At 45.1% G+C, this 25462-nt stretch overlaps 1 protein-coding gene across 2 annotated transcripts in view; it reads left to right on the top strand.

Annotated features, from left to right (window-relative positions):
• Positions 1-25462, top strand: part of Farp1 (FERM, ARH/RhoGEF and pleckstrin domain protein 1) — a 192594-nt gene that overhangs the window by 146109 nt on the left and 21023 nt on the right. For both annotated transcript variants that reach the window (XM_090341945.1, XM_090341946.1), the window contains exons 7-14: positions 2646-2760; positions 3821-3968; positions 6382-6477; positions 7702-7865; positions 8542-8610; positions 9340-9415; positions 10747-10993; positions 24084-24271. In XM_090341945.1, the coding sequence (XP_090198071.1) occupies positions 2646-2760; positions 3821-3968; positions 6382-6477; positions 7702-7865; positions 8542-8610; positions 9340-9415; positions 10747-10993; positions 24084-24271 (1103 nt within the window). The remainder of the gene's footprint in view (positions 1-2645; positions 2761-3820; positions 3969-6381; positions 6478-7701; positions 7866-8541; positions 8611-9339; positions 9416-10746; positions 10994-24083; positions 24272-25462) is intronic.

Genomic DNA, 25462 nt, shown 5'->3' with positions numbered 1-25462 from the left:
AGACTCTTATCTCCAATTGATTATTGGAAAATGGGAAATGGGGCTGTGGCTCAGGGGTAGGGAGGTAGCTTTGAGCTGAAGAGCTCAGCAACAGAGCCCAGAGTTCAAGCCCCATGACCCATCAAAAAAAAAGGAGGGGGTGGTATTTCCATAAATCAAATGACGTGAAGAAACTTGAACATAGTTAGCTACAGTAGCTCACGCCACGCTATTCACGAGGCTGAGATCTGAGGATTATAGTTTGAAGCCAGTCCAGGCAAGAGAGTTTGTAAGACTCTCATCTCGAATTAACTACCAAAAAGCCAGAGATAGAAGGATGGCTCAAGGGGTAGAGTTCATACGTGCGCATGCAGTCACAACGGCACACCGAAGCCTGAACATAAAGTCACAAAAAATGTCATTGCTTTCAGATCCTGCAGTTACCAAATCAGCCACTCATATGTGCCGCCCCCTCCCCCAACCCATCCTTCTGCAGTCATTTGCAGACATACCTGATATTGGCACATGAGTCACGTGACACACGTTTCCTAGAGAGGTCACACAAGGCACAGGCTTGCTCTGCATTTCTGCTCTCAGCCTGTTAACAAGGTTCCTTTCTGCAGACTATTTACTGCCATGCTTTCTGAATTTTTGTGTTGTTATTGGAGATTGCTCTGTTTAAATTGGCCCCAAGCATCATGTTCACGTGTTGTCTAGTGTCCCTAAGCTTGTTTTAATGAGCCCTTTATGGAGAAAATATACGTGGTGACTGAACTTCATTCAAGCTCTGCCATTGGCCACGAGTGCAGTGTGAATGAGTCAGTAATGCATGCTCAAGATGGGTGACTTTCAGCTGAAACACACACACACACACACACACACACACACACACACACACACACACACACACACACACACACCAAAGTCAGATCATGAAAATACCTTAAACCCCCATTGCCCTCTAGAAGCAACAATTGACTAATCACTAATTTGATGTTCACAATGACTCTAAATCGTCACAAGAACCCACGGCATGTGCTTGAGACCAATTGGTATTGCAGAAAGATCAAAGCTGCCATCGTTAAAGCAATGCGTACCTCTGGCTGTATGCTCAGGGAGCCCCTTGCTTCTGCCTGCCTTCCATGATGGAGGGCACCCATTTTGCTGTCATCAGGGAAGGGTGATTTCATCTGGAAAAGATGAGGGTGCACTCGTTACAGGAGTGGCACTAGTTAGTGGTCACAGCAGGAGGAAGCTAGGAGAGCTCACAGTACAGGTGGGTTGGCACTGCCTGGGGCAGAGCAGGTGTCCTGCGTGGGTGTGGGAGTGGCGGCACGGAAGTCACATCCTGTTTGAGATGCCAAGTGCATAGCCCATATGAGGACTGCTTCTCCTGTCAAAGGGAAACAGTTTTCACAGCCACTACTCACTGGCTTTTTACCAGAACAGCTGGATTCTGGTCATTAGCTCTGCTCATTAGGCTCCTTTTTATTAAGCTTGTTCACATGTGAAGGAAGAGGCATGTTTCCCCAGAACTCTCCCTGTCACTATGAGCTCAGCTGCAGCCAGTGTTGTTCGACTGAGACACAATTATTATTTTAAAGCTCTGTGCTATAAATTTTCACATTACATCAGTTTTGAGAAGTATCTTGAGGTTTGGTGAGACAATGTATGAGATTTCCTATGGATGCAAAATATATGTTTGTAATGTGACCTGTTATTTCTGACAAGTGCATGTTGTTGAACAAGCATCTTTAAATTTTCTTTATAGCCCTTTTGATTCTCTAGTCTCATTTATAATCCTGTTTTCTCTATGATAAAGGACTTGAGTTTTATATTAGTAGTTATTAAATGTAAAAGTTTTAAAAGTTGATTTTTCTAGTGATTAATTGGAGATAAAGAGTCTTGAGTTCTTTAGTGCCTGGGCTGGCTTTGAACCACGATCCTCAGATCTCAGCCTCCTGAGTAGTTAGGATTAGAAGTGAGGGGCAGCCATCAACACACACAGCATTTACCACTAAGAAAAGTGACCTCAGGGAGGAGAGAAGACTGACAGGAGGACTAACATTTCATGTTCTGTAGCACAGTTGGATAACTATGACTGGCACCAGTTAATTAAATGCTTGGAAGTTGCTATTTGAGGGAACTTGGAAAGCTCTCTGCACAGGAAAATGACAAATATCAGGAGTGATGGGCTCGCTAGTTACTCTGATCTGATCCTCACACATCATCATGGTCCTGCATTGGAATGCCTACTACCCTATGCATATATGTAATTACCATGTGGACACTAAAAAAACACGCACTCAAGAATAAAAAGAGAAGAAACAAAAAGAACATGTGACTGAAGATAGTTCGTTCTCCTGTTTTCTTTGCACCTGCTAGCGATGAGGAGTAGACCTCGTATTTTAGGTCGGCAGATTCCCTTGTGCCCTTGTTCCCTCCCTGATGTCAAGGCCTTCAGATTTTCCCCACCTTCTGGGCTTACCTGATGCTGTATGCTAGCTTCCAGTTTACCTGCTGGGCTTACCTGATGCTGTATGCTAGCTTCCAGTTTACCTGCTGGGCTTACCTGATGCTGTATGCTAGTTTCCGGCTTGCTACCTGGGGGATTTAACACATTTTGAAGAGTTCATCCTGTGTGGTCTATTTTTCTTTCTTTTTAGCTGAGATTGGGGACTTCGATGAAGCCTTGGACAGAGAGCACTTAGCAAAAAATAAGTACATACCTCAACAGGATGCATTAGAAGACAAGATTGTGGAATTTCACCATAACCACATGTAAGTCCCACACACATCCTTTTCCTTTGAGCTGTTCCTGTCTGCTTCTCCTCATACACGGATGTGTGCATACACACTGTTGAGATGAAAAGCACAAAAGCTCACTGAGATGTGGTAATCCATGGGGGACCCTCAGAAATGGAGGTCTCCACCTGGGTTCTGTGGCTTATACTTGTAATCCAGCTAGCTACTCAGGAGGCTGAGATCTGAGGATCAAGCTTAGAAGCCATCCCAGGCAGAAAAGTCTCTGAGACTCTTATGTCCAATTAACCACTGAGAAGCTGGAAGTGGACCTGTGACTCAAGTGGAAGAATGCCAGCTTGAGAGGAAAACCCAAATCAGAGTGCAAGGCTCTGAGTTCAAACTTCAGTACCCATACAAAGAGAAAGACAGGGACAGAGAGAGGAAGAAAAGAACAATGAATGTGAATTCGTACAGGTTTTCCATGTGAGGGGAGTGGTCAGGATCCTGACTTACCTTCCTGGGAAACAGGGTGAGCAGTAATTTTCAGACACCTAAAGCGTGTAAGAACTTGGGACTTTGTGGTTACCATCTTAACAGGAGAACAGGAAAGGGAAACAGTGAACTGGGCATAATGTAAGACTGTTATAAAAATTGAAACCTTTGTATCAGCACCATTTGTGGCTTTGGTTTGATCCGAGCCTTTTCTCCTTGTTGCTCTGAGGCAGGCACTGGAGGCTGGCGACAGTAGCAAAGTCACTTTGAACTTTACTTGCAGGTTTGATTTTTTGAAAGTGACTAAAAACTTGCTTAACACTATGGTGTTTTGCTTTTATGTGACCTAGAGGAAACTGAGATTCTAAAGAGCAAGCCGTGTGGGAGACAGGCTTTGGGGGTTTTATATTACCCAAGCAAAAGGGCTTTTGTTCTGGCTTCCCGGCTTTGGGTTTAGCAAAGGGGAGGGGGTCATCTGATTGGGCAGCTCCACTGCCCACCATGAAGTGCTCCTTATTTTCCGAGAGAAGCTGCCTCATCTGGAATTAATAGACACCGGGAATTCAAATCTCCTGGCCTTTCTCCTCTCTCTTTGCTTTGTTAGTGGACAGACACCCGCAGAGTCGGATTTCCAGCTTCTGGAGGTGGCCCGGCGCTTGGAGATGTATGGAATCCGCTTACGCCCCGCCCAGGACCGGGAAGGCACCAAGATCAGCTTGGCTGTCGCCAACACGGGGATTCTAGTATTTCAGGTGAGAAGGCTGAGAGCACGGTGCCCTTCCCCAAGCAAGCAGACACCCTCGCGATGGTCCATGAAAGACCTCTGGTCACTATTTTCACAGGAGCATGAAGAAGTCTCGTTCTCCCTGACTGTCAGCTTCCAGTTTATTTTGCCTTTATTCTTTTTTTTTTTTTTTTGTGGGTTCTGGGGCTTGAACTCTGGCCTGGGCACTGTCCCTAAGCTCTTCAGCTCAATGCTAATGCTCTACAACTTGAGTCACAGCACCACTTCTGGTTTTCTGGTGGTTAATTGGAGATAAGAGTCTCACAGACTTTAGTGCCTGGGCTGGCTTTGAACTGTGATTCTCAGATCTCAGCCTTCTAAGTAGCTAAGATTATAGGCATGAGCTACCTGAGCCTGGCAATTTTTTCTTTTCTTTTCCTCTCTCTCTCTCTCTCTCTCTCTCTCTCTCTCTTTCTCTCTCTTTCTCTCTCTTTTTGTGGGTCATAAGGCTTAAACTTGGCCTGGGCACTGTCCCTGAGCTCTTCAGCTCAAGACTACCACCCTACCCTATTTCCAAGCCCCATTTTCTGTTTTTCAGAAGTTAATTGCAGATAAGAGTCTCAGGTCCTTTTGTGCCCAGGCTGGCTTTGAACCTTGATCTTCAGATCTCAGCCTTCTGAGTAGCTAGGATTATAACTGTGAGCCACCGCGCCCAGCTAAATTTTTCTTTTAATCTAATTTTGGTTAAACAAACTTTTTGGAGGACTTCAATGATATGTAACTTTAACAAGAGGTATACTTTTGAGACAAAATGATTTCATAAATAGATTTTATGAAAGCTATCTCCTTATTATACTGTACTAATTTTATAGCAAAAGTAAACTGTGGGTGGATTCTTGCCTTTTTTTTGTAACCTAAAGATTTTTACCTAAAGATTCTCTGCCTTTTAATGTGTGTAGTTTTTGTTTGTATTTTTTCTTTTTTGTCTGGAAGCTGGTACTGGGATTTGAACCCTCTCACACTCTTACTTGGCTTTTTAGCTAAAGAGTGGCACTCTACCACTGAAGCCATGCCTTTTTGCTGGCTAATTGGCAATATGAATCCTGGAGACTCTTCTGCCTGGGCTGGTTTCAAATCGGAATGCTCAGCTCCTGAGTCTCCTGAGTAGTTGGGATTATGAGCCACTGCCCTTCTCTGTCTGGTTTGGTAATCGCCTGGCTGTTGAGCTATTTTGTTTTTCAATGTTCGCCTTTAGGTGGTGCACTTAAACCTGACCCCAACCATAACAGTCTCCCCCAAATATTTCCACAAGACACTTCTCTTAAAAACAAGCAGCAACCCATGCCTTTGTTTCAGTGGAGCTATGGAAAGCACTTGCCATTTTTATGAAACAGGTCCAATTTCAGGCAGTGCTAAGTCACGAGTCCTGTGGGCTTCGTTTCTGTTCCCCCTTCACAGTCCGTCAAGAGTCACAGCAGTTCTCTGCTCACCATGGCGCTAAGCATTACAGAATGGCTTCCAGGAAGCGTGGAGCTGGGTGTTGCCTTGGGCAGGAGGGAGTGGGCCCCTGCCAGCAAGACTGGTGCTTGAGGAGATGACTTTCCCTGACAGTTTCTGGCCTGCTAGTCTGTGTCTGTTAAGAAAAAGCAGTCAAACCTCACATTCTTTCACTGCTAACATTAGATTACAAAAACCCAACCCGTACCCGCTTGCTGCAGATCATAAAGAGGGAAAGGAAGGGCCTTGCAATTGATTGGTTTGACTGTGTCTGTGACCATCTAAAATGGAGAATTGTGCAAGGCAGTACCTTGGCATTAATCTTATTGCTAGCATGTAATCGAACCATTCTTCCAAGTGGGAATCTAAGTCTGCCAGCCCAACTTTGCTTCTTTCCACTCTCCACCTGTCCAATACACAGTGTATATAGGAGTCGCACACAGAGGCCGCTGGTACTGTGGGCAGCTGGGTGGCCCTGTGGGGTCTCACTATGGAGTCACAGTAGCCACTGGTTAAAGCACTTTTGCCACAGTAGTCACAAATCAAAACAAACCTGGAATGTCTACATCTGTAAAACAAAGAATATATTCGTGTCTCTGGGATTTGCATGAGGTTAGATAAGGTATACGCTGCCCTTAGGATGGTACCTGACACATCACACATGATGGCTGCTAATTACTGTGGTGGTTTTATTTTTATTTATCCTCTCATTACCTTGGCTGGCTCCTTCTCTCACGGGAGGCAGTCTTTGCATGAATTCCCAGTCAGATCATTAGTGAGAACTAATGAGCTCCCTGTGCAGGTCTTCCCATAGCCACAGGCTCTGCAAATCCTCCACAAAAGATGTTTTTCTGAGCAGTTGGACAGCCTCTGCCCCCTGCCCTGGGCTCCCGTGTTTCCTGTTCGGCAGGTTTAGGCTCACTGGCTGCTCTCTTACTTTGCAGGGTTTCACTAAGATCAATGCCTTCAACTGGGCCAAGGTACGGAAGCTGAGCTTCAAGAGGAAGCGCTTTCTCATCAAGCTCCGCCCTGATGCAAATGTAAGTGATATGGCGGGCACAGAGACCCCAGCCAGCCTACCGGGGTCAAAGGATGAGATCTGTGCTCAGCAGGGCTTATCTGCGAGCCAGGACCAACTATTTCCCATAAGTGTGGAAAGCTAGACTAGGAAGTGTCTGCGTGAGCAGTTATATTCCCATGCTGGCCACCTCCACTGCTGTTTGGTTTGTTCCCCAGAGAGGATAGAGGTCGTGCATGTGTGTGGCTGAGGAGGGAATCCCCTTCCCCTGGATAATATGGTGTGAGTCATGCCGTGGCCGGTCCCTGGCCCCGCCTCCAGGTCCCCCTTATCGTTCTTGCCACACCCAGATCTAGCCCCCTTCCACCCAGAGCAGTCTTTGCTGCTGTCTCCACTCCTCTAACACAGCAGGCTCATTCTCACAGGCTACCCTGAATCCCCTAGAGGAGTCTCCCATGGGAATCAGGGCCAGGCAGGAGGACATTGGCCCCACAGGGGCTCGGTGGAGCATCCCTGAAGTCCTGATTCAGATGGGAAGAACAGCAGTCTTGCATCTGCTCACACTGAGACATCCTCCAAAATAGTTGTAACTGCTGGAAATATTGGGAGCTGTGGTTGCCTTTTTGTTTATGTAACATGGCCACTGCCGTTGGGAACACTCAGTGTGGGAGGAGAAAATTACCATATTCACTTTCCAGAATCAAAGGACATGAATTTTTCAGCTGCAAGTGAAGACTTTTCTGTTCCAGAAAACAAAGTTTCATTTCCTACATAGTTCCTGGAGCTGCCTGGAGGCCCAAGTCAGATGCTGTTTTATAAAGAAAGTCTTACAGGGCAAAAAAAAGCCCAAAAAACATTGGTGGGAACCATGAGGAAGAAAATAGAAAGAAAAAATGTATATCAGTTATTTTAAGGAAACAGGAAAGAAAGAAAGGGGGAAAAAAAAGAATTTTAGTCCTTGGATTCCTTTTATGAAGGAGATGGAAGCTAAGTCAACCTATTGTTTATAAATTCTGCCGAAGACCTGGTGGCACTTTTGCTCTGTTGGCTCTCGTTTCCTGTAGTTCATTAGGAACAACTGTATTTTGTGAAGTCTTTAACTTAATGATCCTGCTATAATAAAATGTGTGATTGTAATTTTATTGGGCACATTCTTTTCTATTTTCTACTATGTCAACAGAATGTTTAAAAAATATATATCAATGATATATATATATATATATATTTTTAATTTTTTTTTTCTTAGAGCTCATACCAGGATACCTTGGAGTTCTTAATGGCCAGCCGGGATTTCTGCAAGTCCTTCTGGAAAATCTGTGTGGAGCATCATGCTTTCTTTAGACTTTTTGAAGAACCCAAACCAAAGCCAAAGCCTGTCCTCTTTAGCCGAGGGTCTTCATTTCGGTTCAGGTATGGGTGTCACTTCACGCCTATTTATTTGTTATATGAACTTATTTTTTTTTTGAGGTTTCCCTAAGACCACAACTGCTATGAAAGACACTCATTGGCCTGCAGAGCTCTGTTAGAACCTTCAAGATCCATCTGGGAATCTACCCAGCATAGTCAATTCCTGACATGAGATTCTAGATGAATTTTTTTTTTTTCAGTATTGGGGATCAAACCCAAAGTCTTGTACATACTAGGCAAGTACACTACCATTGAGCCAACCCCCCTAGGCCACTAGTGCCTCATTCAGAAAATAATTTTTCCTATGGAGAACAAAAGTGTGTTATTTGCACTTGATGTTGCTTCATAGAATGATATGCTTTACTTTTTCATCCATTTTGTAAAAGTATCTGTCTACCTTTGTGAAAAGTAGGGAGACTGATAGATTCTTCCTCACCAAACTCAAGTACGAAATAGGTTTCGTTAAATATTTGATCTGTCCTATGAAGGAACAATGGAAGAGACTAGACACAAGAACAGGGGTTCTATCAGGATTGAATTTCTTACTGGAAAGCTAAGAAAACCCACATGTCTCAGATGTGGAAGGAGGGGAACTAGAGATACTGCAGTGTTATGTTTATGGCTTTAAATGAGAATGCCTTGGTAATTTCCCCCTTTCCTCTCCTGGTCTTCATTTCAGTGGTCGGACACAGAAGCAAGTTCTCGATTATGTTAAAGAAGGAGGACACAAGAAAGTGCAGTTTGAAAGGTAAGAGGGGCTTCTATGCTAACGTCATTTTCTCCAGGGAGCAGAGAGGGTTTGTGTGTGTGTGTGTGTGTGTGTGTGTGTGTGTGTGTGTGTGTGTGTGTGTGTGTGTGAGAGAGAGAGAGAGAGAGAGTGACAGACAGACAGACAGACAGACAGATAGACAGACAGAGTGAAACTTAGATTTTTCTAGAGAAATACTCTACCACTAGGGCCCCTGGCCCTGGGCTTGATTTCTCATTGTTGGGTCCCAGTTGACAGTGCAGGAGGCAGAGGCTGCGGTGGTGCTGCGTGCTGCTGGCTGCCTGCATTCCTTCAGCAATAGGCACAGGGGACTTTGCTGAGCTTTAGAACAGCCATCATTCTATACCATGTAGATGTTAGAAAGGAAGATCTGGGAGGGGGGCAAAAACATGAGAAGGGGTATCAAAGTTCAAGAAGTAATATATCCATTACCTGATGAATATAACTGTAACCCCTCTATACATTACCTGACAATAAAACAGAACTAAAAACCAACAAACAAAAAAGACCAAAAAAACCACTTGAGGGCCAGGAGCGTGGCATTCTTGCCTTGCTACACAGAAAAGGCTGGACGTGGCGCTGTGACTCAAGTGGCAGAGTGCTAGCCTTGAACAAAAAGTGTCCAAGGACAGTGCCCAGGCCCTGAGTTCAAGCCCCAGGACTGACAAAAACAATGACAACACTCGAGCTCTCTACCATGTCTCCTAGAAAACACAGCAAGATTCATTCCATCAGGAGCCTGTCCGCACAGCCCACAGAACTGAATTCAGAAGTGCCAAAACAGGTCAGTATAGTGATAGACCGTTGGAACTGTGGGTCCCCAACCTCCTTCGCCAAGTCAGGACTGCAGTTGTGCGGCCTCCCTCTGGGAGTTTGACCTGAAAGTATGTGATGGTAGGCTTACTTCATGTGGACAGGGGGTTTGCACATCTCGTCTGGGCACAGCAGGGTCTTTCCCAGCTGACCCTTCCATGTGCTCAGCCCCTGAGAAGTTTGCTCCATCGGTCTGAACTTGGCTTAGACGTAAAAACGTCTGCCAAAGCCAGGAGAACTGGTCCCCCATTTGGCTAGATGGACCTACTGTGTGCAGAGGTAAGACCTGCCTCGTAGTTGCCAGGTATAGTGCCTGCTGGGTACCAGATCAGAAGCCCTTCACTGGCACTGAGCTGGGCAGCACGTTCCCAGGGCTTATGTGATGGGCAGTGACTACACTGCCACACACTGTGCTCTCACCCCCACCCTGAGGGTGGCTGACTGTCCCTGGAGGTGGTCTTGAGTATGTTTTCAGGACTTGCTCTTAGGAAGAATAAGAACTCTGTTGTGGAGAACGTGCAGGTGGTTTCACTGTGCAGATCCAGAACCATCCTTTCATCTGTTGAGCTCAGAAGAATAGAAGCAGAGAAGCGGTCACCCTCTGGGTGAAGGCCGTGCTAAGTGGTCCATAATGAGTGGGTGGGTTGGTTTTTGGGTGGTGTTTGGGTTTGAACTCAGGGCCTGAGCTTGCTAGGTAGTCCTCTACCCATTGAGTTGTGCCCCCAGCCCTTTTTGCTTTTCTCAAAGGCTCTGCATCTTCCCTGTCTGGGTATGGCCGTCATCCTGTTTGTGCCTCTCAGGTAGCTAGGATGACTGGCATATGCCACCATATCCAGCACTATTGGTTCCCAGCTCTCTATCTGTTCTTGGATCCCATCCGGCTGTCAGCCTCCCAATTTCTGCCTCCGAAGCAGGGCAGCCATGGCTGCGGGTGTAAACCACCTTCGCTGGCTCACCGCGGGGTTTCCCTCCCTCCCTTCCATGCATGTGTGGGGACCCCCATGGGCTGGCAGGGCTGTCTGTTCCACAGAAACATGGGGAACCCACTCTGAAGTGGAGGGTTCTGGAAGGCGGAGATGGTGCCCAACTTGTGCAGCTGGGGGCCCTCTTTGATGGAACCTTCTAGATCATGCAGACGCATGTCCACGGCTCCTGCCTATGTGCGTGCCTCACTCTCGCCTCCATCCACCAGCCCCCCCCCCCCACAAGCTGTTAAGTGAGATGCTACTAGTTCGGCTCTAGGACAACCATCTCCCTTTTCTCTGTATCCCCCTTCTTCCCTCTCTCGCCCCCTCGCCTCAGTCTCCACAGAACAGCAGCCTCGCTTGTGGAGATGGTGGAGATGGTGCCCAGTCGCCCAGTGCCCAGAGCTACCAGCGAACAAAGGAACTGAAAACGTCTGCCCAAGACCCCGGGCCACAGCAGAGCCCCGCAGGGAGCAAGCTGGCCGACGGGGCCGCCACGGTGCCACTGGAGGAGGAGGAAGAAGAGGAGGGCGGCAAGGAGGGCATCCAGCCGAGCAAACCCCCGCCCCCGCGGCCGAGCACAGGTCCAGCATCCCGGGCTGCTGGAGGCAGCAGCACCTCCATTCCTTTCATTGACTGCAGTGATGTAGATAGTGAATACGACCTTCTCAGAGAACAAGCGTCCCAGTCCCGCTCCCAAACAAATGACAACTATGAGGGTGATTTGACCAGTGGGGTGTACCTGCTCTCCAGAGACGAAAGGCCACAGGAGGCTAGGCACAGGGCTTCCCCTCCCTCCGCCAAGTTCTCCCCACCTTCTTCCAGAGAGTTCCTGGATGATGATTCCGCAGACCTTACCTTTGACGTGAGCGGCAGCCTCGGACTCCCCAGGCATAGCTCTCTGATCGATGAGCTGTTCCGGGCCTCGGCCACTCGCAGCCCCTTGGCCACGCCCTTGTCCCCCAGCAGCAGAAGTTCAAGTCCAAACATGAGCTGGGACAGAACTGGGTCCCAAGGCTATGGCTCTGAAAATGGACATGACCTTAGAGACAGGAGCGTGGGAGAAGATACTCTCCCAAACCGGGGTCCTCACTCTGAAAATGGCTCCCCGATCTTGCAGAGGCCGTATTTACGGACTCTTCCCAGTAGATACAATAAGTCAGAGACAGATCCACTCATCCTTAGCCAAGTAGCTTCTACCCCGGAGGCTCTTGATAGGCTAGATGACCATGAAAAGGGAGGACCGGTCAATATGGCTTCTGAAGGCGGGATGCTGACCAATGGCACACCTCTCGCACAGCCAATGTGTCCCAGTGGCAGGGCAGGCCAGCTGGCGCCCTTGCAGATGACCGAGGGCTCCATAAGCAGTGGGACTGAATCCAGTGATTCAGATTCTGCCCTGGTGAGCCCTTCGGGCCAGCCCCTGACATTTGCTCAACCCACAGGCCTGAGTTCCCCTTCCATGCAGAGAAGTCAGAATGTCCTAAGGGAGCTGTACCTGCATGAGGCGAGAGAGGAGGACGCGTGACGGGCCTGCAAGCCCCGTGGTTCCCTGAGATCAGGAGTCCAGGCTTGTAGTAGAGACGATCTGTTCTAGTGACTTGTTCATTTTGTTTTGTTAGTATTTACTGGAGGGAATTTTGGATAGGCACCTGTTTGGAAAAAGTAGGCCTGACTTCTAAAACCTTTAAGAAAAGCAGAACAAATGAGTGGCTTGCTTTCCAGAAAAGATGGTCAAGTAGATAAATAACAAGTCCAGTGACAGCTTACCAAGAGCTCGTTTCGTTTATTGGTTGACAGCTAGGAAGATATTCTTTATGATGAATCTGAGGATGTGTATAGTGTGTTATATTTACATGGCAATTTTCTGTGAATGTCCAATGATGTATACAGATCCTTCTCCCATTGGTTGACTGTTTGCAGTGTGTCAGATCTTAGCCAAAGCCTTAGCTTTGGCTTCCTCCTCCCTCCTTTAAAAGGAGGGCTGCTTTTCTTTGTCTCAAAAAGTGAGGCATGGACAAAGTTCAAGGCCAAATGTCTGTTGATTGTTAGTTAAGATTGTGTTGGTGAAATCGCGCTCAAGATAATGAATATTTAATGAGAACTTGGAGTTATTTCAGTTTTCCAGGCTTCAGTTGAAATGCTGTGGAGCTGGTTAAGTCTCCACGAATGGTATGATTTAATTTGGGATTCTTGGTGTGATTTGGGTTTGCCTTGGTGAATCAGATCGTGCTGCTTTAAGAAGTCATCCCTGTGAATGCTACTGAGATGGGGAAAAAGAATTCCTCGCCATAGGCATCTGCCTGCCAGCCTGTGAGCAGCATTGTCCCACGTGACTTTTGTGAGCTTTCTTGTGAACAGTGACACTTGGCTCTTTCTCTGGGCAGCACAGAAATAAAGTCCAAGTAGTAAAAGCTGACGTTTAGATTTTGCACCCCTTGATCAGTGCCTGCCACCTGGTGTTCTGTGCTGTAGATCCAGGAGCCTGGTTTTAGCTGGTACTGGGTGTCTTCACTGAATCCCTGGGAAAATTCGTGCTGCTTGGTGCTGACCCCAGAGATTTTGATCTGTTGGCGTTGGTTCCACCCCACTGGGGCTCCCCAGATGGCTTTTCTGGGCACCCAGGCTTACTTCTCATGCTCACCTGAGCACCTCGTAGGGTCCAGTGGTCAAAAGTGATAGCTGGATTTGTTCTTGCAGTGTAAGGAGGGCATGACACACGAAGTGCTTTTATCTTTAAATCCTATTCTTTGTACTTTCCAGTCTTTGGTACTTTTATAAAAAGATAAACTGTAGAACAAAAAAAATTTTTTTTTAGATCCAAAGTAACTATGTAATTATTGACAAGATGATTCGTTCCTGCCAGACTGTCCTGCCCACGGTCTTGCAAGACCCAGCCTGTACCATCATCACAGAGGAGAAGCTGGCATGGTTAGGAAGCTGGGTGGAATTTGGTAAAAGGAGAAAACAAACAGAAGTTCTGGCTCACCTGTGTTTCCCAAAGGATCATTTGTCCAGAAGTCAGTTGTAAAGATTCAGAGGCTTAGTCAATTTTCATATAAGCATCTTTGTTTTATTTCCCTAATCATTTGATTCAGTGCATGGTCGATGAATCAAACTGATTATTAAATTGTTTTTGAAAGTCGTACATTGAAGTCTAGTTACCTCTTGCTTTAGATTTATTTATAAACTCAACTAGAATTTTAGAACTGAGTTATTAGGTAAGCCTCGATTGGGATGAGAAAACTTGTTCTGGCAAGGTGAAGTGACTTTGCATGGTATATAGCTGTGTGCAATGAAGCTGAAACTGCCATTCTGATTACTGGTCTTCAGTTCCGTTACTCTTGGTAAGATCTGGTGCAATCAGACCTTTTAAAATGTGTATTTAGTTTGAGAGACTTGTTTGTATGGCTTGACAAGTGAGTCAGATGGTCAGATATGAAGACCACGGTTCACATACATAGACAATTACAGGCCATAGGAGGTGAGAAGGACTGCTCTTTACATGGTGGGGATTTGTGGTTATCCCACGTCTCTATGAATTTTGTTTAGAATTAGGAGAGATGTCAGTTCACTATGTGTATGCTTAGTCGGACGCAAGTTAGGCAAAGTCAAACTTGAAATCCTGTTATTTAATTGTGAAGATGGTTTGTTCAAATGATTGTTCCTTTTCCTATAATTTTACAGTAGTCTGATAATTAAATATGAGTGAATACTGCATATTAACTTATAATACAATGTGAATCATCAAATGTTAATCTCCAAAGCAAAACATACTCTAGAAGGTCTTTTGTTTTGCTTTTTCTTATGGAAGTAATCTTAGCTAAAATATTTTAGTAGCAATTAGTAAATCATGTGTACTCAGTTTTACCTGACAAGAGTTCCTATTTTTAGGGTTGCTTATAAGGCTTTTTTTTTTTTTTTTGCCTGTTGGTTTTGTACCATTATACTTCTTGGCCAGTGTTTATGAAAGTGGCAATCTTATGTGATTAATAGTGCTTAAAAGAGTGGGGGCATCATCTATTCTAAGGCCACATGTCCTAATCTGCTGAGAGTAGCCAGTACTTGTCCTGAGGCAGCTTGTCCCATGCTCACAAAGATTCTAGAACACTGGTGAGAGCCTGTCTGCTTAGAGCCTGGTGAGGTCCATTTGCTGAGGTGACATGGCATTCCTGCTGTCACTGCAGAGTTCAAGAGAAGCCAGGGCACATTTGTCAGCCCATCTTGCATGCTTTGACTTTTGCAGACTTCAGTCCCCAAGTCCCTTCACCTGGGACTATAGAATCTCACTGTGACTTAAGAAAGGGCCACCCATATACATGCAATGCTGAATTAACATGGAGGAAGGCCAAGGTAGACAGAGACTGGTGACTCTTCAGTTTCCAATGGCTTCCTAAGATCTGGCATCCAGTCTTTCTAGGGCACTACTCAGTTGTCCACTGATCTAATAAGAAACCCAGGTTTGCAGATCCTGCTTGTTCTCTGCTCTATAAAAACCATATCGGAAGGCCATGAACTGAGAACAGAACTGATGCAGAAACAAATATCTTGAAGCCAACCTTAGTTACTTCAGGGCTTTCTTCTAGTAATATCTTTTGTTGGATATTATTTTTAAATATGTGAAGTTTAGACCTTTTCATGGTTGCTTTTGCTTGTTAAAAGGCAAACTAAAAAGGCAAGGAATTTTTGTAGCATGAAGAAATGTATTTAATGAGTTCCAGAATTTGAAGTGTTTCAGCCCCTTTGCCATGCATCTGGATACCATCAGGGGTGTTTTATTAGACAGGCATTTAATTAGAGGAAGTCTGTGGGCCACATTTTTCCCTCCATGTGCGATTCATATTAGGGAATTTCTCACAGATTTATCTCGCCGCCAAAAAGTTGTGCTGCATGGCCTGCACTTAAAATGTGAATAGTAGCCATCCCCTTGATTCAAATCAAGAAATGCCAAAGAACAAAAACAATAGCAGTCCACCAAGCAAACAGAGACCAGTCTGTCCTGAATTTGCTTTGTGTGTCAGCCCTGAAATCACTCCAGTTGTGCACTTAAGCATTTCTATTAGGAAGAGGAAATTTTGGATAATGAAACTCATTTTCAACAGTAGTTAAATTACTGTTAGCGAAGGGAGATTCTGTTTTCATCGTGAGAATCAGTGGCCATAGCTTTGAGTGAATGTTCACTATTGACATTGTTCCGTATTTCAGACATCGGTGTTATCAACCACAGAGTCACCCATAGACTCGTTTCTAGAGTCCCCTTCATCTTCTGGATTATCCAGACTCTGTTTACTTCTGTTTCCATTACTTGGCTTTGCCTGGTATCCTTATTCTGATTAGCTAGAATTTCAAGAGCTCTTCAAGTCACATTCCAAAGGGGCCTCCCCCCTCCCGCAGCCCCCTGGCCCCACCTCTGGCTTTTTCTCTTCTGATAGGAGCTGAGTTATTCCAAGGCTGGCCTTTATCACATTTCATGACACGAGGCTGGTCTATTGCTGCTAAAATTTGCAAATAGAATTGCAAATGTCTTCCTAAGCAATCTATAATTCAGCCAGGTTCTTTGAGCTTTAGAGAGGTGGACACTTTCAAATAATCCATTGCTGGTAGTAGCTGTCTAAGTTTTGTTTTCAATCACATTGGCCAAATGGATGAGAAAATGCCGCAGAAAGGTGTTAGGGAATGAACCTCTCTAAGAAGTTTACTCCTGCAACATCAAAGAAATTGCTTGGCACTGTTTTTCAGATTGCTTAATCCCATCTGTTTTTGTGTGTTTGAAATTGAAGACCAGAAATGGGGTCTTTAACACTCTTGCATACTTCTAGTAACAGCTGTTGCCAGTTAACACTTTCAGAACAAAATTGACATTATCACCTGAAGTCACTACTTTATTCTCATTAAAAATAATAATAGGACTTTGAGCCAAGAGCATGGCCTAGTCACAGAGTGTTTGCCTTGCATGCATGAAGACCCGGATTCGATTCCTCGGTACCACATACACAGAAACAGCCAGAAGTGGTGCTGTGGCTCAAGTAGTAGAGAGCTAGCTTGAGGAATGCCCAAGGACAGTGCTCAGGCCCTGAGTTCAAGCCCCAGGACTAACAAAACAAACAAACAAACAAAAATAATAATAGAACTGGGAATGTGGCTTCCTGGGAGGCCCTAGGATTGATTCTTTGATACTACATAAAGTTTTAAAATTAAAAATAATAATGATGATGAGCCAGGCGCCAGGGGTTCATGCCTGTATTTCTAAGGCTGCAGGAGGCTAAGATCCAGAGGATCTCATTTCAAAGCCAGCCAGGCAGTCCTTGAGATGCCATTCTCCAAATAACAAGCAAAAAGCAGGCATGACTCAAGCGGTAGAACTCCAGCCCAGCAAACAAGCCACCTGTTCTCCAGAATCCAAACCCGATGCCCACAGGTAATAATGCTAATAATAACAAAAAGCATAGAAATCTCTGTGATGCTTTGCACATGGAGTTAGCCCTGCATTGTTGTACACATCAAAGATCAGAAGAATGGAGCCACTGTGTTGAGTAACCTAAAGAGAGAAGTGGAGTATTTTCTGTGTGAGCTCAGGTTGTGATTGTGGATTTCTGGGTTCCGTAGCTTTGTGGGGAGAAGTCTTGTCTTAGAAAAAGGTCTTCATGAAACTAACCAGCGCTTCATTCCCAGGTAGACCAAGGAGACCTGTAGCAAGAAACCCGTTTTTCTGGTGGAAGCAAACACCCGATAGATGCTTGGAAAAGCCTCTCTTCCCCAGAGCTTCCCAGGTTGAATGGACTCTTTGGGTTACTGAGGGGCTGACACAGCCAGTCTCGACACGGCCCTTCCTGGCCTGCATGTGTTCTGGATGGACTTGCAGGAAAGGCAGCTCTTTGGTCTTCTCCCCAGGGCTCCGGCTCAGGTTTCTTTGGGGTGGCAGAAGGGGACACCACCTGTTGATGTGAGAAGTCTGATCCGCAGGCGTAGTTGTGAGTTTTGATGTGAAAGTGCAAAGCTAGTGTTGTTGCCCATGTGATCAGAGAAACTGTGTTAGAAAGCTTTTGGCGAGGGCCTCACCAGGTCTTTTCATAAGGGAAGTGGAAGGAGAAATCTCAGCAGGATGGCGGTAGAGGGGCAGAGCACTCATGGAGCCGCCACATCCTGAGTTTCAAAAACTGGAGATCTGTCTTGGCAGCTGCCTCCAATGTAGAAGGGTCCTTTAAGAGCTTGAGGAGACATGACTCTGTCATGACCAGCTTTGCAGGCTCAAGACACTGAGTTAATTCCCTTTTTTTTTTTTTTGGTGGAGGGGAGGACTCCAAGTTCCTGTGCAAAGAAATGAGGCTTCAGCTCCTCCTCCAGGGATTTTAGGGAGCCTAGAGACAGTTCTTCCGCAGTTAGATGCAGCAGCTGCTCTTTCCAGAAGCATCTAGAATGACTGATGGTTTTAATCCTTCACTCTCACCTCTTCTGCTTTGGCAAGTTCCTGTGAACTTGAACTAACAGAATCTCACAAGCTTGGCCTATATTATATTAATCCAGTACCCTTATCTTCTCTCTGTATGCACATCTAATGTTATAGGTAATATATATTTTTTTAAGAAATTATAATACACTGAATTAATTTTCAAAGAGAAAAGGCTGGGGACTTCATTCTCATTTTTGTCATTTGTTTACTAAATTTGAGAAAGCATTTTTTTTCTGTTGTTCCATTGTACGCAATGTTTTGTCAGCATGCACTTACCTGTGAGGAAAAGCTTTGTTCTGAAGGCTCTGGCTCTGCCCCGGAAGCATGGCATACTCTTCTGTTCCCTGCATTATTGGAGCACTGTCTAATGTCTTTTTTTTTTAACACTGCCAAATACCAGTTTGTACTTGGAATACTGTTTCCTCCAGAACCTAGTGATCCTGTTGACCCACAGCCACCACGTGGAATCATGCCAGGGGCCCTTGGGTGGTACCAGGTTTTGGTAAGGTGGGAGGAAAGGTGGGGAGAAGACTTGGCTTTGCTGGCCACGTCTTCTACTGGGGTCTGTACTTTCTATTCTGGTCACACGCGGGGTGGGGGGATCCTTGAATGTGAACAGGATCACTGGAGTCGGGGGATGGCTCATGAAAACAGAGAGCATCTGTGGTACAGCTTACACAGGGAGCCCATGCCGGTGTTCAAAAGCTGGGCCTTCAGATTCTCACTGCTGACACCTTTTTCAGTTGGTTAGAAGAAGCTGAGCATGGTGGCTCTTGCTACTCAGGTGGCAGAGATAAAGAGGATCACAGACAGAAACCAAGCCTGTAACACAACCAGTTAACTATGGTGGTACCTGTCTGCAGTCAGGGGATAATGGTCCTAGGCCCTAGACAAACACTGTAAAAGCTTATCCCCTCAAAGCAATTAAAGCCCAAAGGGCTAGGGGCATGGCTTAAGTGGTAAAGTGCCTGATCTAGAGCACACGTGGCCCTGAGTTCAAACCACACTACTGCCAAAAACTAAATAGGATAGAAAATGTTACATAGATACTACCTATTAAATAATTCATAAATATCTTGGGAAGGAGTTGTAGGTAGGAATGCATAGAGGACTCTTACTCAGGGTAGTCGTGTTGGCATCTCTCGGCCAGTGAGCTATTTCTTCTTTCAGTGGGCATCCGAAATGTATGCCGCCACAGATGCTGTCTGAATTCATTCCTCCACTGCTTCTGAGCACAGTACCTCAATAAAGCATGGATTCTTATCACCGGAAAGATTTCTGGCTTCTCTTAAAAACAATGAGTTTGGTGACTCTCTAAGCATGGAAGGCCAAACTCATAGAACACGTTTGCACGGTATTAACCTCTCCTGTTAACCTAAACTGAAGAGGCTTTTACTTGTTCTAACAGGTATCTTACTGTAAACACTGTCAATTGTAATTGTTCTTTCTCCATCAATGGCTGAAGCTTGGCCTGAGTTCAAGATGATACTGTTCATGAATGAAGTACCATGTTCCCTGCTGCAAACACCATGTCACCCACACCCCATGACCCCCCACCATCTCCAAACAAATCTTGCCTGCCCTTTACCCCTTCCCTGCAAGCAAGAACAAGCTTGCACCTTCGCTGCCATTTGTCCATTAGTGACATTTCTCTTCTCTTTTCCTTCAAGTTATGCCGCTGTTGCTTTTCTGAATTGCTTGCTGATGAAATGTAAAGTGGATGCTTAGCTGCTTGTTAAAAGTGTTCTTAAAGGAAGTGGCTCTGAGACGCACACACACATTCAGCAGCCTCGGGTATCAAGAACAGGACACTGCCACTAGTGTTGGTCGTCCAGGACCTGGGATCTTGTCATTGCAGTGAAACACTGCCAGCTGATGTCACTGGGGCCACCTAGCAGGAACTCAACCCAGTACGATGTGTTGTGAGTCCTGCTTTATTCCATTGCCTGCCTCTAACTCAGCATGAAAGCCAGCACTTGAAAACAGCACTCAAAATCTCACGAGATCTCACTGTCTTCTCTTTCAGAGAGTATGGATGTTAACATGGCCTTTTAAAAATAGATGCACATCTACAGTTCTAGTGTAATTCCTATAGGTGCCTTTACATATATTCTGGGTACGTAAATAAAATCTGTGTTTTAGAGCCAGTAACGGGAGACAAATCATGGTAGATGGGCTTGCAAAATGAAAATAAATCATTTTCTTCCAAGAAGTATTGAAGGGAATTTGAAAAGAGAAATGGAGAAAATCATGTTCTCATTACCACATATTTTAACTTTTTTTGCGGGGGGGAGCAGGCCTGGCCTTGGGCTCAGGGCCTGAGCACAGTCCCTGGATTTTCTCAAGGCCACAGCACCACTTCCGGCTTTTTGCTACGTATGTGGTACCGAGGAATCGAACCTGGGTCTTCGTGCATACTAGACAAGCACTCTACCACTAAGCTAAACTCCCAGCCCACATATTTTAACATTTTGCAAACTATTTACATCTTTGAAAATTATTGTCAGGTTTTCTAACTTCCTATTTTTCAGGAAAACAATATATGTATCTAGAAACAAATAACAAAAAAATAGAGGTTGCCGGCATAGTGACGGGTTTACAAAACGTGGCAGGTGTGACTAAGTATTTGAAATCCCCTTTTCTTACTTGAAAATAGATTGCTTTTTTTTTTTTTTTTGTCCTTTTCCATTTTCCTGGAATGGGGTGAAATACAAGCTGAAGAGGTGGGCTAAAGCTTCTGTCAAGTCCTTGCAGGGGACAGGAAGCTGTCTTGTTGATGAAGCGCTCTGGAGCCTTCACGTGCTGAGCTGCTCCTGAGATGAAGCTGAACTCTAGCTTTCCCTGGGCCCAAGAGAATGAGGAATGGATTCTAAGAAAAAAAAGGTAGAGCCAGCCACTAGGGCAATTTCTGGGCTCAGTGATAAATTGAAATCCATAAATATAGCCATGCTAATTTGGAGTTCCGTAATTGTTTGTGTGATGAGAAAGTATACATTTTAAAAGATTTTAAAAGGCAATTACCAGAAATGCCTCCCTTGAGAGCTATGTTATGGAGGCCTGGCAGGTGGGGTTGGGGGGGCGGGGAAGATAGGAAGAGGGGAGTTGGGAAAAAAAAACCAAACTTCTTACTGGTGGGGGATGGTCTGAAGTCTAACTGAATGCCTGAGGGGGGAAAAGGCAGAGCAATTTCCAGAATAATATTCTTTCAACCCGTAGAAACATCTAGAGGTTAAAGACCATAGTGATTTTTCCCTAAACTTTCCAACTATTGCCTTAATTCCCAAGGGCATCCTCAGAGGATCCCCTAATGTGATTTACCAAGAGCTCCTTGAAGAATGAAATTACGTTGTGCCAATTTGTTATGAAGAAAGTAATTTTTTTTTTTTTGTAAATGCCAAGGGTTTAATCATTGCATTAGTGACAAGCAGTCAATGGCAGTCAGAATTTCCTCTCCACGCTTCTATTGCCTGGGGCTGTGCCTTCAAAGCAGGTGACAGGCTGCAAAATGTGACATGCTTTACACTCCTGCAGAAACCCGAATGGCTCGCCTTTCCTAAGTGCAGAGCCATGCTTGCTTATCATCCTCATCATCATCATCATCATTTTATAAAATGGACCACTTTAGTGACCATGTGTGCATGTTGGCTATTTGCTGTCATTATTTACCCTCCACACTCCTGCCTCTGTGGACACCAGTTCATATAGACATTTGTCAACACTGACTCACAGCAAACTTCATTGGTTGCTGCACAGCAACCTTATGTCACCTATAAACTTTCAAAGCCTTCAGTACTTTCTTTTGTAAGCAAGGAAGGGGGGCTTTTTCTTCGCCCACATAGCTGGCAGTTGTGAAACTGAACTTTAGAAATTTGGATCTTTGTCTTTCTTAGACTTGCTCAATAGATTTCTAAGTCAGACTGGTGTTAATTGACTTATTGGTCTTACTGTGTAAGTATACCCACACCCTTCCTTTCTTAAGGCCAGTGATTAAATGTAGACCTTTCTCTGAAAGGTCCCCTGTGTGCATATTGTTCCGATAAGTCGGTAGGTGCACACATCTTAGGCTAGGTAGTCAAGTGAGCGAGAGCACATGTTCATGAAACAACCTGCCGGCTGATCTTGGCATGTCCCTACTTTATCAGTCCATAGGTGATGCTGGTGTTCACATGAACCTCCATTCCCGTCTCTGTGTAGTTCAGTGGGGAGGGTTCTTCTGAATCTCTCTTCTTTAAATATTTCATTGGGATGTGGGCATCTGATTTTCCCCTTGCCACGTGGCACTTCCTTTCCTATCTGTTGCTGGATGCTGTCTCGGACCTGAATGTGAATGCTTGCTTCCCCATTTGCCCTTCAGATTTGCCTCCTAACAGCCTTTTATTCTTGGCTCCAACTCTCTCAAATGGTCCATGACACTGCACACTCCAGGCCCAGCACACTGTCACTTATAACTGCTCACCCTGTCTTGCACACTGCCTGAGAGCCAACGGTAAGCCCCACGTTTTGCTAGATTATTGGTGACCCTAAAACAGCAGCTCACAAATGCATGAAATGTTTTAATATGTAGACAAACTGCCAGAATTTCTCTTTTCTAATACCTATTTGTAGTGATAACATTTTTTCTCCTTGTGATTCTTAGATAAGTCTAGTAACTTGAAATAATTACAGTCCTAATAATATATTGTCACTATTTCTATTTGACAACTTCCAATTCTTTCACAGTTGTTGTATTCAGTTGTGCGCTAGTGTCAATAAAATTGACATTTGTGAAGCAATTTCTGGCCTTTTTCTCCGGGGTTAACTGGGTCTGGTGGTTGTATGGGGTGACTGGGTCTCTATCTAACACCAGGACTTCATTTCAGTGAGATTTATTTTTAAAAATACGAGTTATTTTTAACAAATACCAACTGTTGACTCTTGCTTCCTTCCCCCTCCCCCCAATTTCTAATCCTCTTATTCAAGGAGCACTGGACTGACCAGTTGTCAGTAGGTAGGACATCTTCATTGTTTTCTGGGTACAGTGGCTTTTCACGCCTGCATTGGTGATGCAGATAACTGGTCAACCTGGGAGCAGGGTGAGGTTGGTGGTGGTTTCTCCATGGTCCAATCCTACTGGAATCAGATGGACTCCCCTTGCTTTATCAGCCCCTTCCTAGGCTGCTGGATCTTACATTTTGAAACACATCTGAGTAGCGATGGCAAGAAAGGATAGATATCAGGGAAATGGGAACACCTCAGGAAATTGCTTTTCACCATTTCCTTGAGATTCCCTAACAGCTCGCCAAAGTAGCCATGAGCCTGAAAATGAAAGAAGTACTGTTGTTACTATGGTAACTGTGTACCTGATACCAGCCTTAACAAATCAGCATTAGAATTATTAGTCTATTAGATCAAAACCAACAAGACAGAAGGTATATTTTGTTGTTAGAAGGTACTTTTTGTCACTTTAATGGGCTGGGGGGTATGGATATTTGCAATTTTATATTGGCAAAATGTGTCCTATACACGTCGTCTTCCATGGCTGCCTTTTTATGGGTAATGTGTATATTTTTATGCTATCAAATATGGTATCCGTTCTAGAGAACTAATTCACTACCTGTCACTTTTGACTCAAAGGGAAACTGATATTCTGGTGACTTCCAGCTTGCGTTTTTAAGTGACCACCGTTGCATGTAATGTGATGCTAGTGTTTCTGTCCCAAACAGTGACAGACATGGACACCGCCAGGTACAATGAGCTTGCTTCTGTTCTTTGTAGACTGGGGAGCTAGTTGCTTGACCTTTATGTTAGCTGTGACCCATTGTTATAAGGTGTAGTATGTCGCTTAGATTCCTGTTAGTTTAGTTCTATTTTCCCTAGTCATTTTTCTTTGTCTCATTGTGATATAGAAGCTATGTCTCAGGAGCAAAGCAGTAGTTAGGAGAGAAAAATATGAGTACTGGTAATGAAATGCTTTTAAGCTAGTCTCATCGATATTTGTGCAGACTTCTTCATCTTATCCATACTTGTGTAACTGAGGCTCCTTTGGATTATGCATAATTTGGTACTTTTGCTTTCTAAAGCAGCCACAACTTAGGGGGGAAAAGCTAGAAAATAAGACATGCATGAGCTTTGCCACATGGTAGCCCATGGTAGGCTGTAAAGATTAGCAAAGGTGAAATTTGGAAATAGAAATCAATTCCCAAAAGGAATTACTATTTTCTTTGAAACTTCTCATCCCCAAACAGGCTCCGTGACAGGTAGCCCCCACCTTTCAGAGCTGTCTGTGAACTCTCAGGGAGGAGCTGCCCCCGCCAACATGAGCTTGTCTCCAAACCTGAGCCCTGACACCAAGCAGGCCTCTCCCCTGATGAGCCCGCTGCTCAACGACCAGGCCTGCCCCAGAACCGATGACGAAGAGGAGGGCCGGAAAAAGGTGCTGGCAGGGTCTTGGTGTGTGCATGCGTGTGTGTGTGTGTGTGTGTGTGTGTGTGTGTATTACACAAAAAAATGTACCACCAGCCAGGCACGGTGGCTCATGCCTGTAATCCTAGCTACTCAGGAGGCTGAGATCTGAGGATCAAGGTTCAAAGCCAGCCTGGACACAAAAGGACCTGAAACTCTTATCTCCAATTAACCTCTAGGAAATGGGAAGTGGAGCTTGGCTCAAAGGGTAGGTCGGTAGCCTTGAGCTGAAAAGCTCAGGGACAGCGTCCAGGCTGAGTTTAAGCCCCATGACCCACAAAAAAAAAAAAAAAAATGTACCACCACTTTCAAATGTACATCTGTGTGACATTAGTGCCTTTTTTTTTTTTTTTTTTTTTTTTTTTGCCAGTCCTGGGCTTGAGCTCAGGGCCTGAGCACTGTCCTTGGACTTTCTCAAGGCTAGAGCTCTACCACTTGAGCCTCAGCACCACTTCTGGCTTTTTTCTATGTATGTGGTACCGAGGAATCGAACCCGGGTCTTCATGCATGCTAGGCAAGCACTTTAACCACTAGGCCAAACTCCCGGCCTGACATTAGTGCCTTTTTATCACAAAACTTTAATCTTCCCCAACAAAAACACATTCCTCCCAGCCTCTGACAGCTTTCATCCCACTTTTTTTTCTTTGAGTTTGGTCGTCTTTGCCTAGACCAGAACTCCCCACTTTGTAAGGCTGTGTACTGTCCATTGCATGGGTAGACCACAGTTGGCTTATCCGTTCATCTGCAGGGGGCAGCCAGGACAGTCCCACATCTTGCTCTTGTGGCTAATAGACCTCAAGGTTCACATTTGTTCAGGTCTCATTTCACGTCTTCTGTGGGTATGTCAAGAGCTAGAATGGGGTGGATTCTTACCAGAAGTAAGCAAGATGGCAGCCAGTGGGGGATTTAACTATTTAAAGAGAAAGCTCCATGGGTCGCTGGCCTGCTCTCAGACTGCTAGGCTTCAGAGAATTGGGTCACAGTGATGTGGCCCACTGATTGAACCCATGTCACTTTCAGCTCACCCACCTTCAGTGTCCTGGAAATACTGGAACTTGCATTTCATGAAACTTCACACACAAAAAACACCAACCCCTCTAGCCTGTGGATGAGAGAGCCCTCGCTCTTTTTGTCATGTGCCTTGAGGATTTGAGAGCCTGGC

The sequence above is a fragment of the Megascapheus bottae genome, chromosome 11 (genome assembly GCF_031878675.1).
Source record: "Megascapheus bottae isolate mThoBot1 chromosome 11, mThoBot2.hap1, whole genome shotgun sequence".
In the NCBI taxonomy this organism is placed as follows: Eukaryota; Metazoa; Chordata; class Mammalia; order Rodentia; family Geomyidae; genus Megascapheus; species Megascapheus bottae.
Note: the sequence above shows the minus strand (reverse complement) of the source record. Positions and strands in the feature narration are given on the sequence as shown.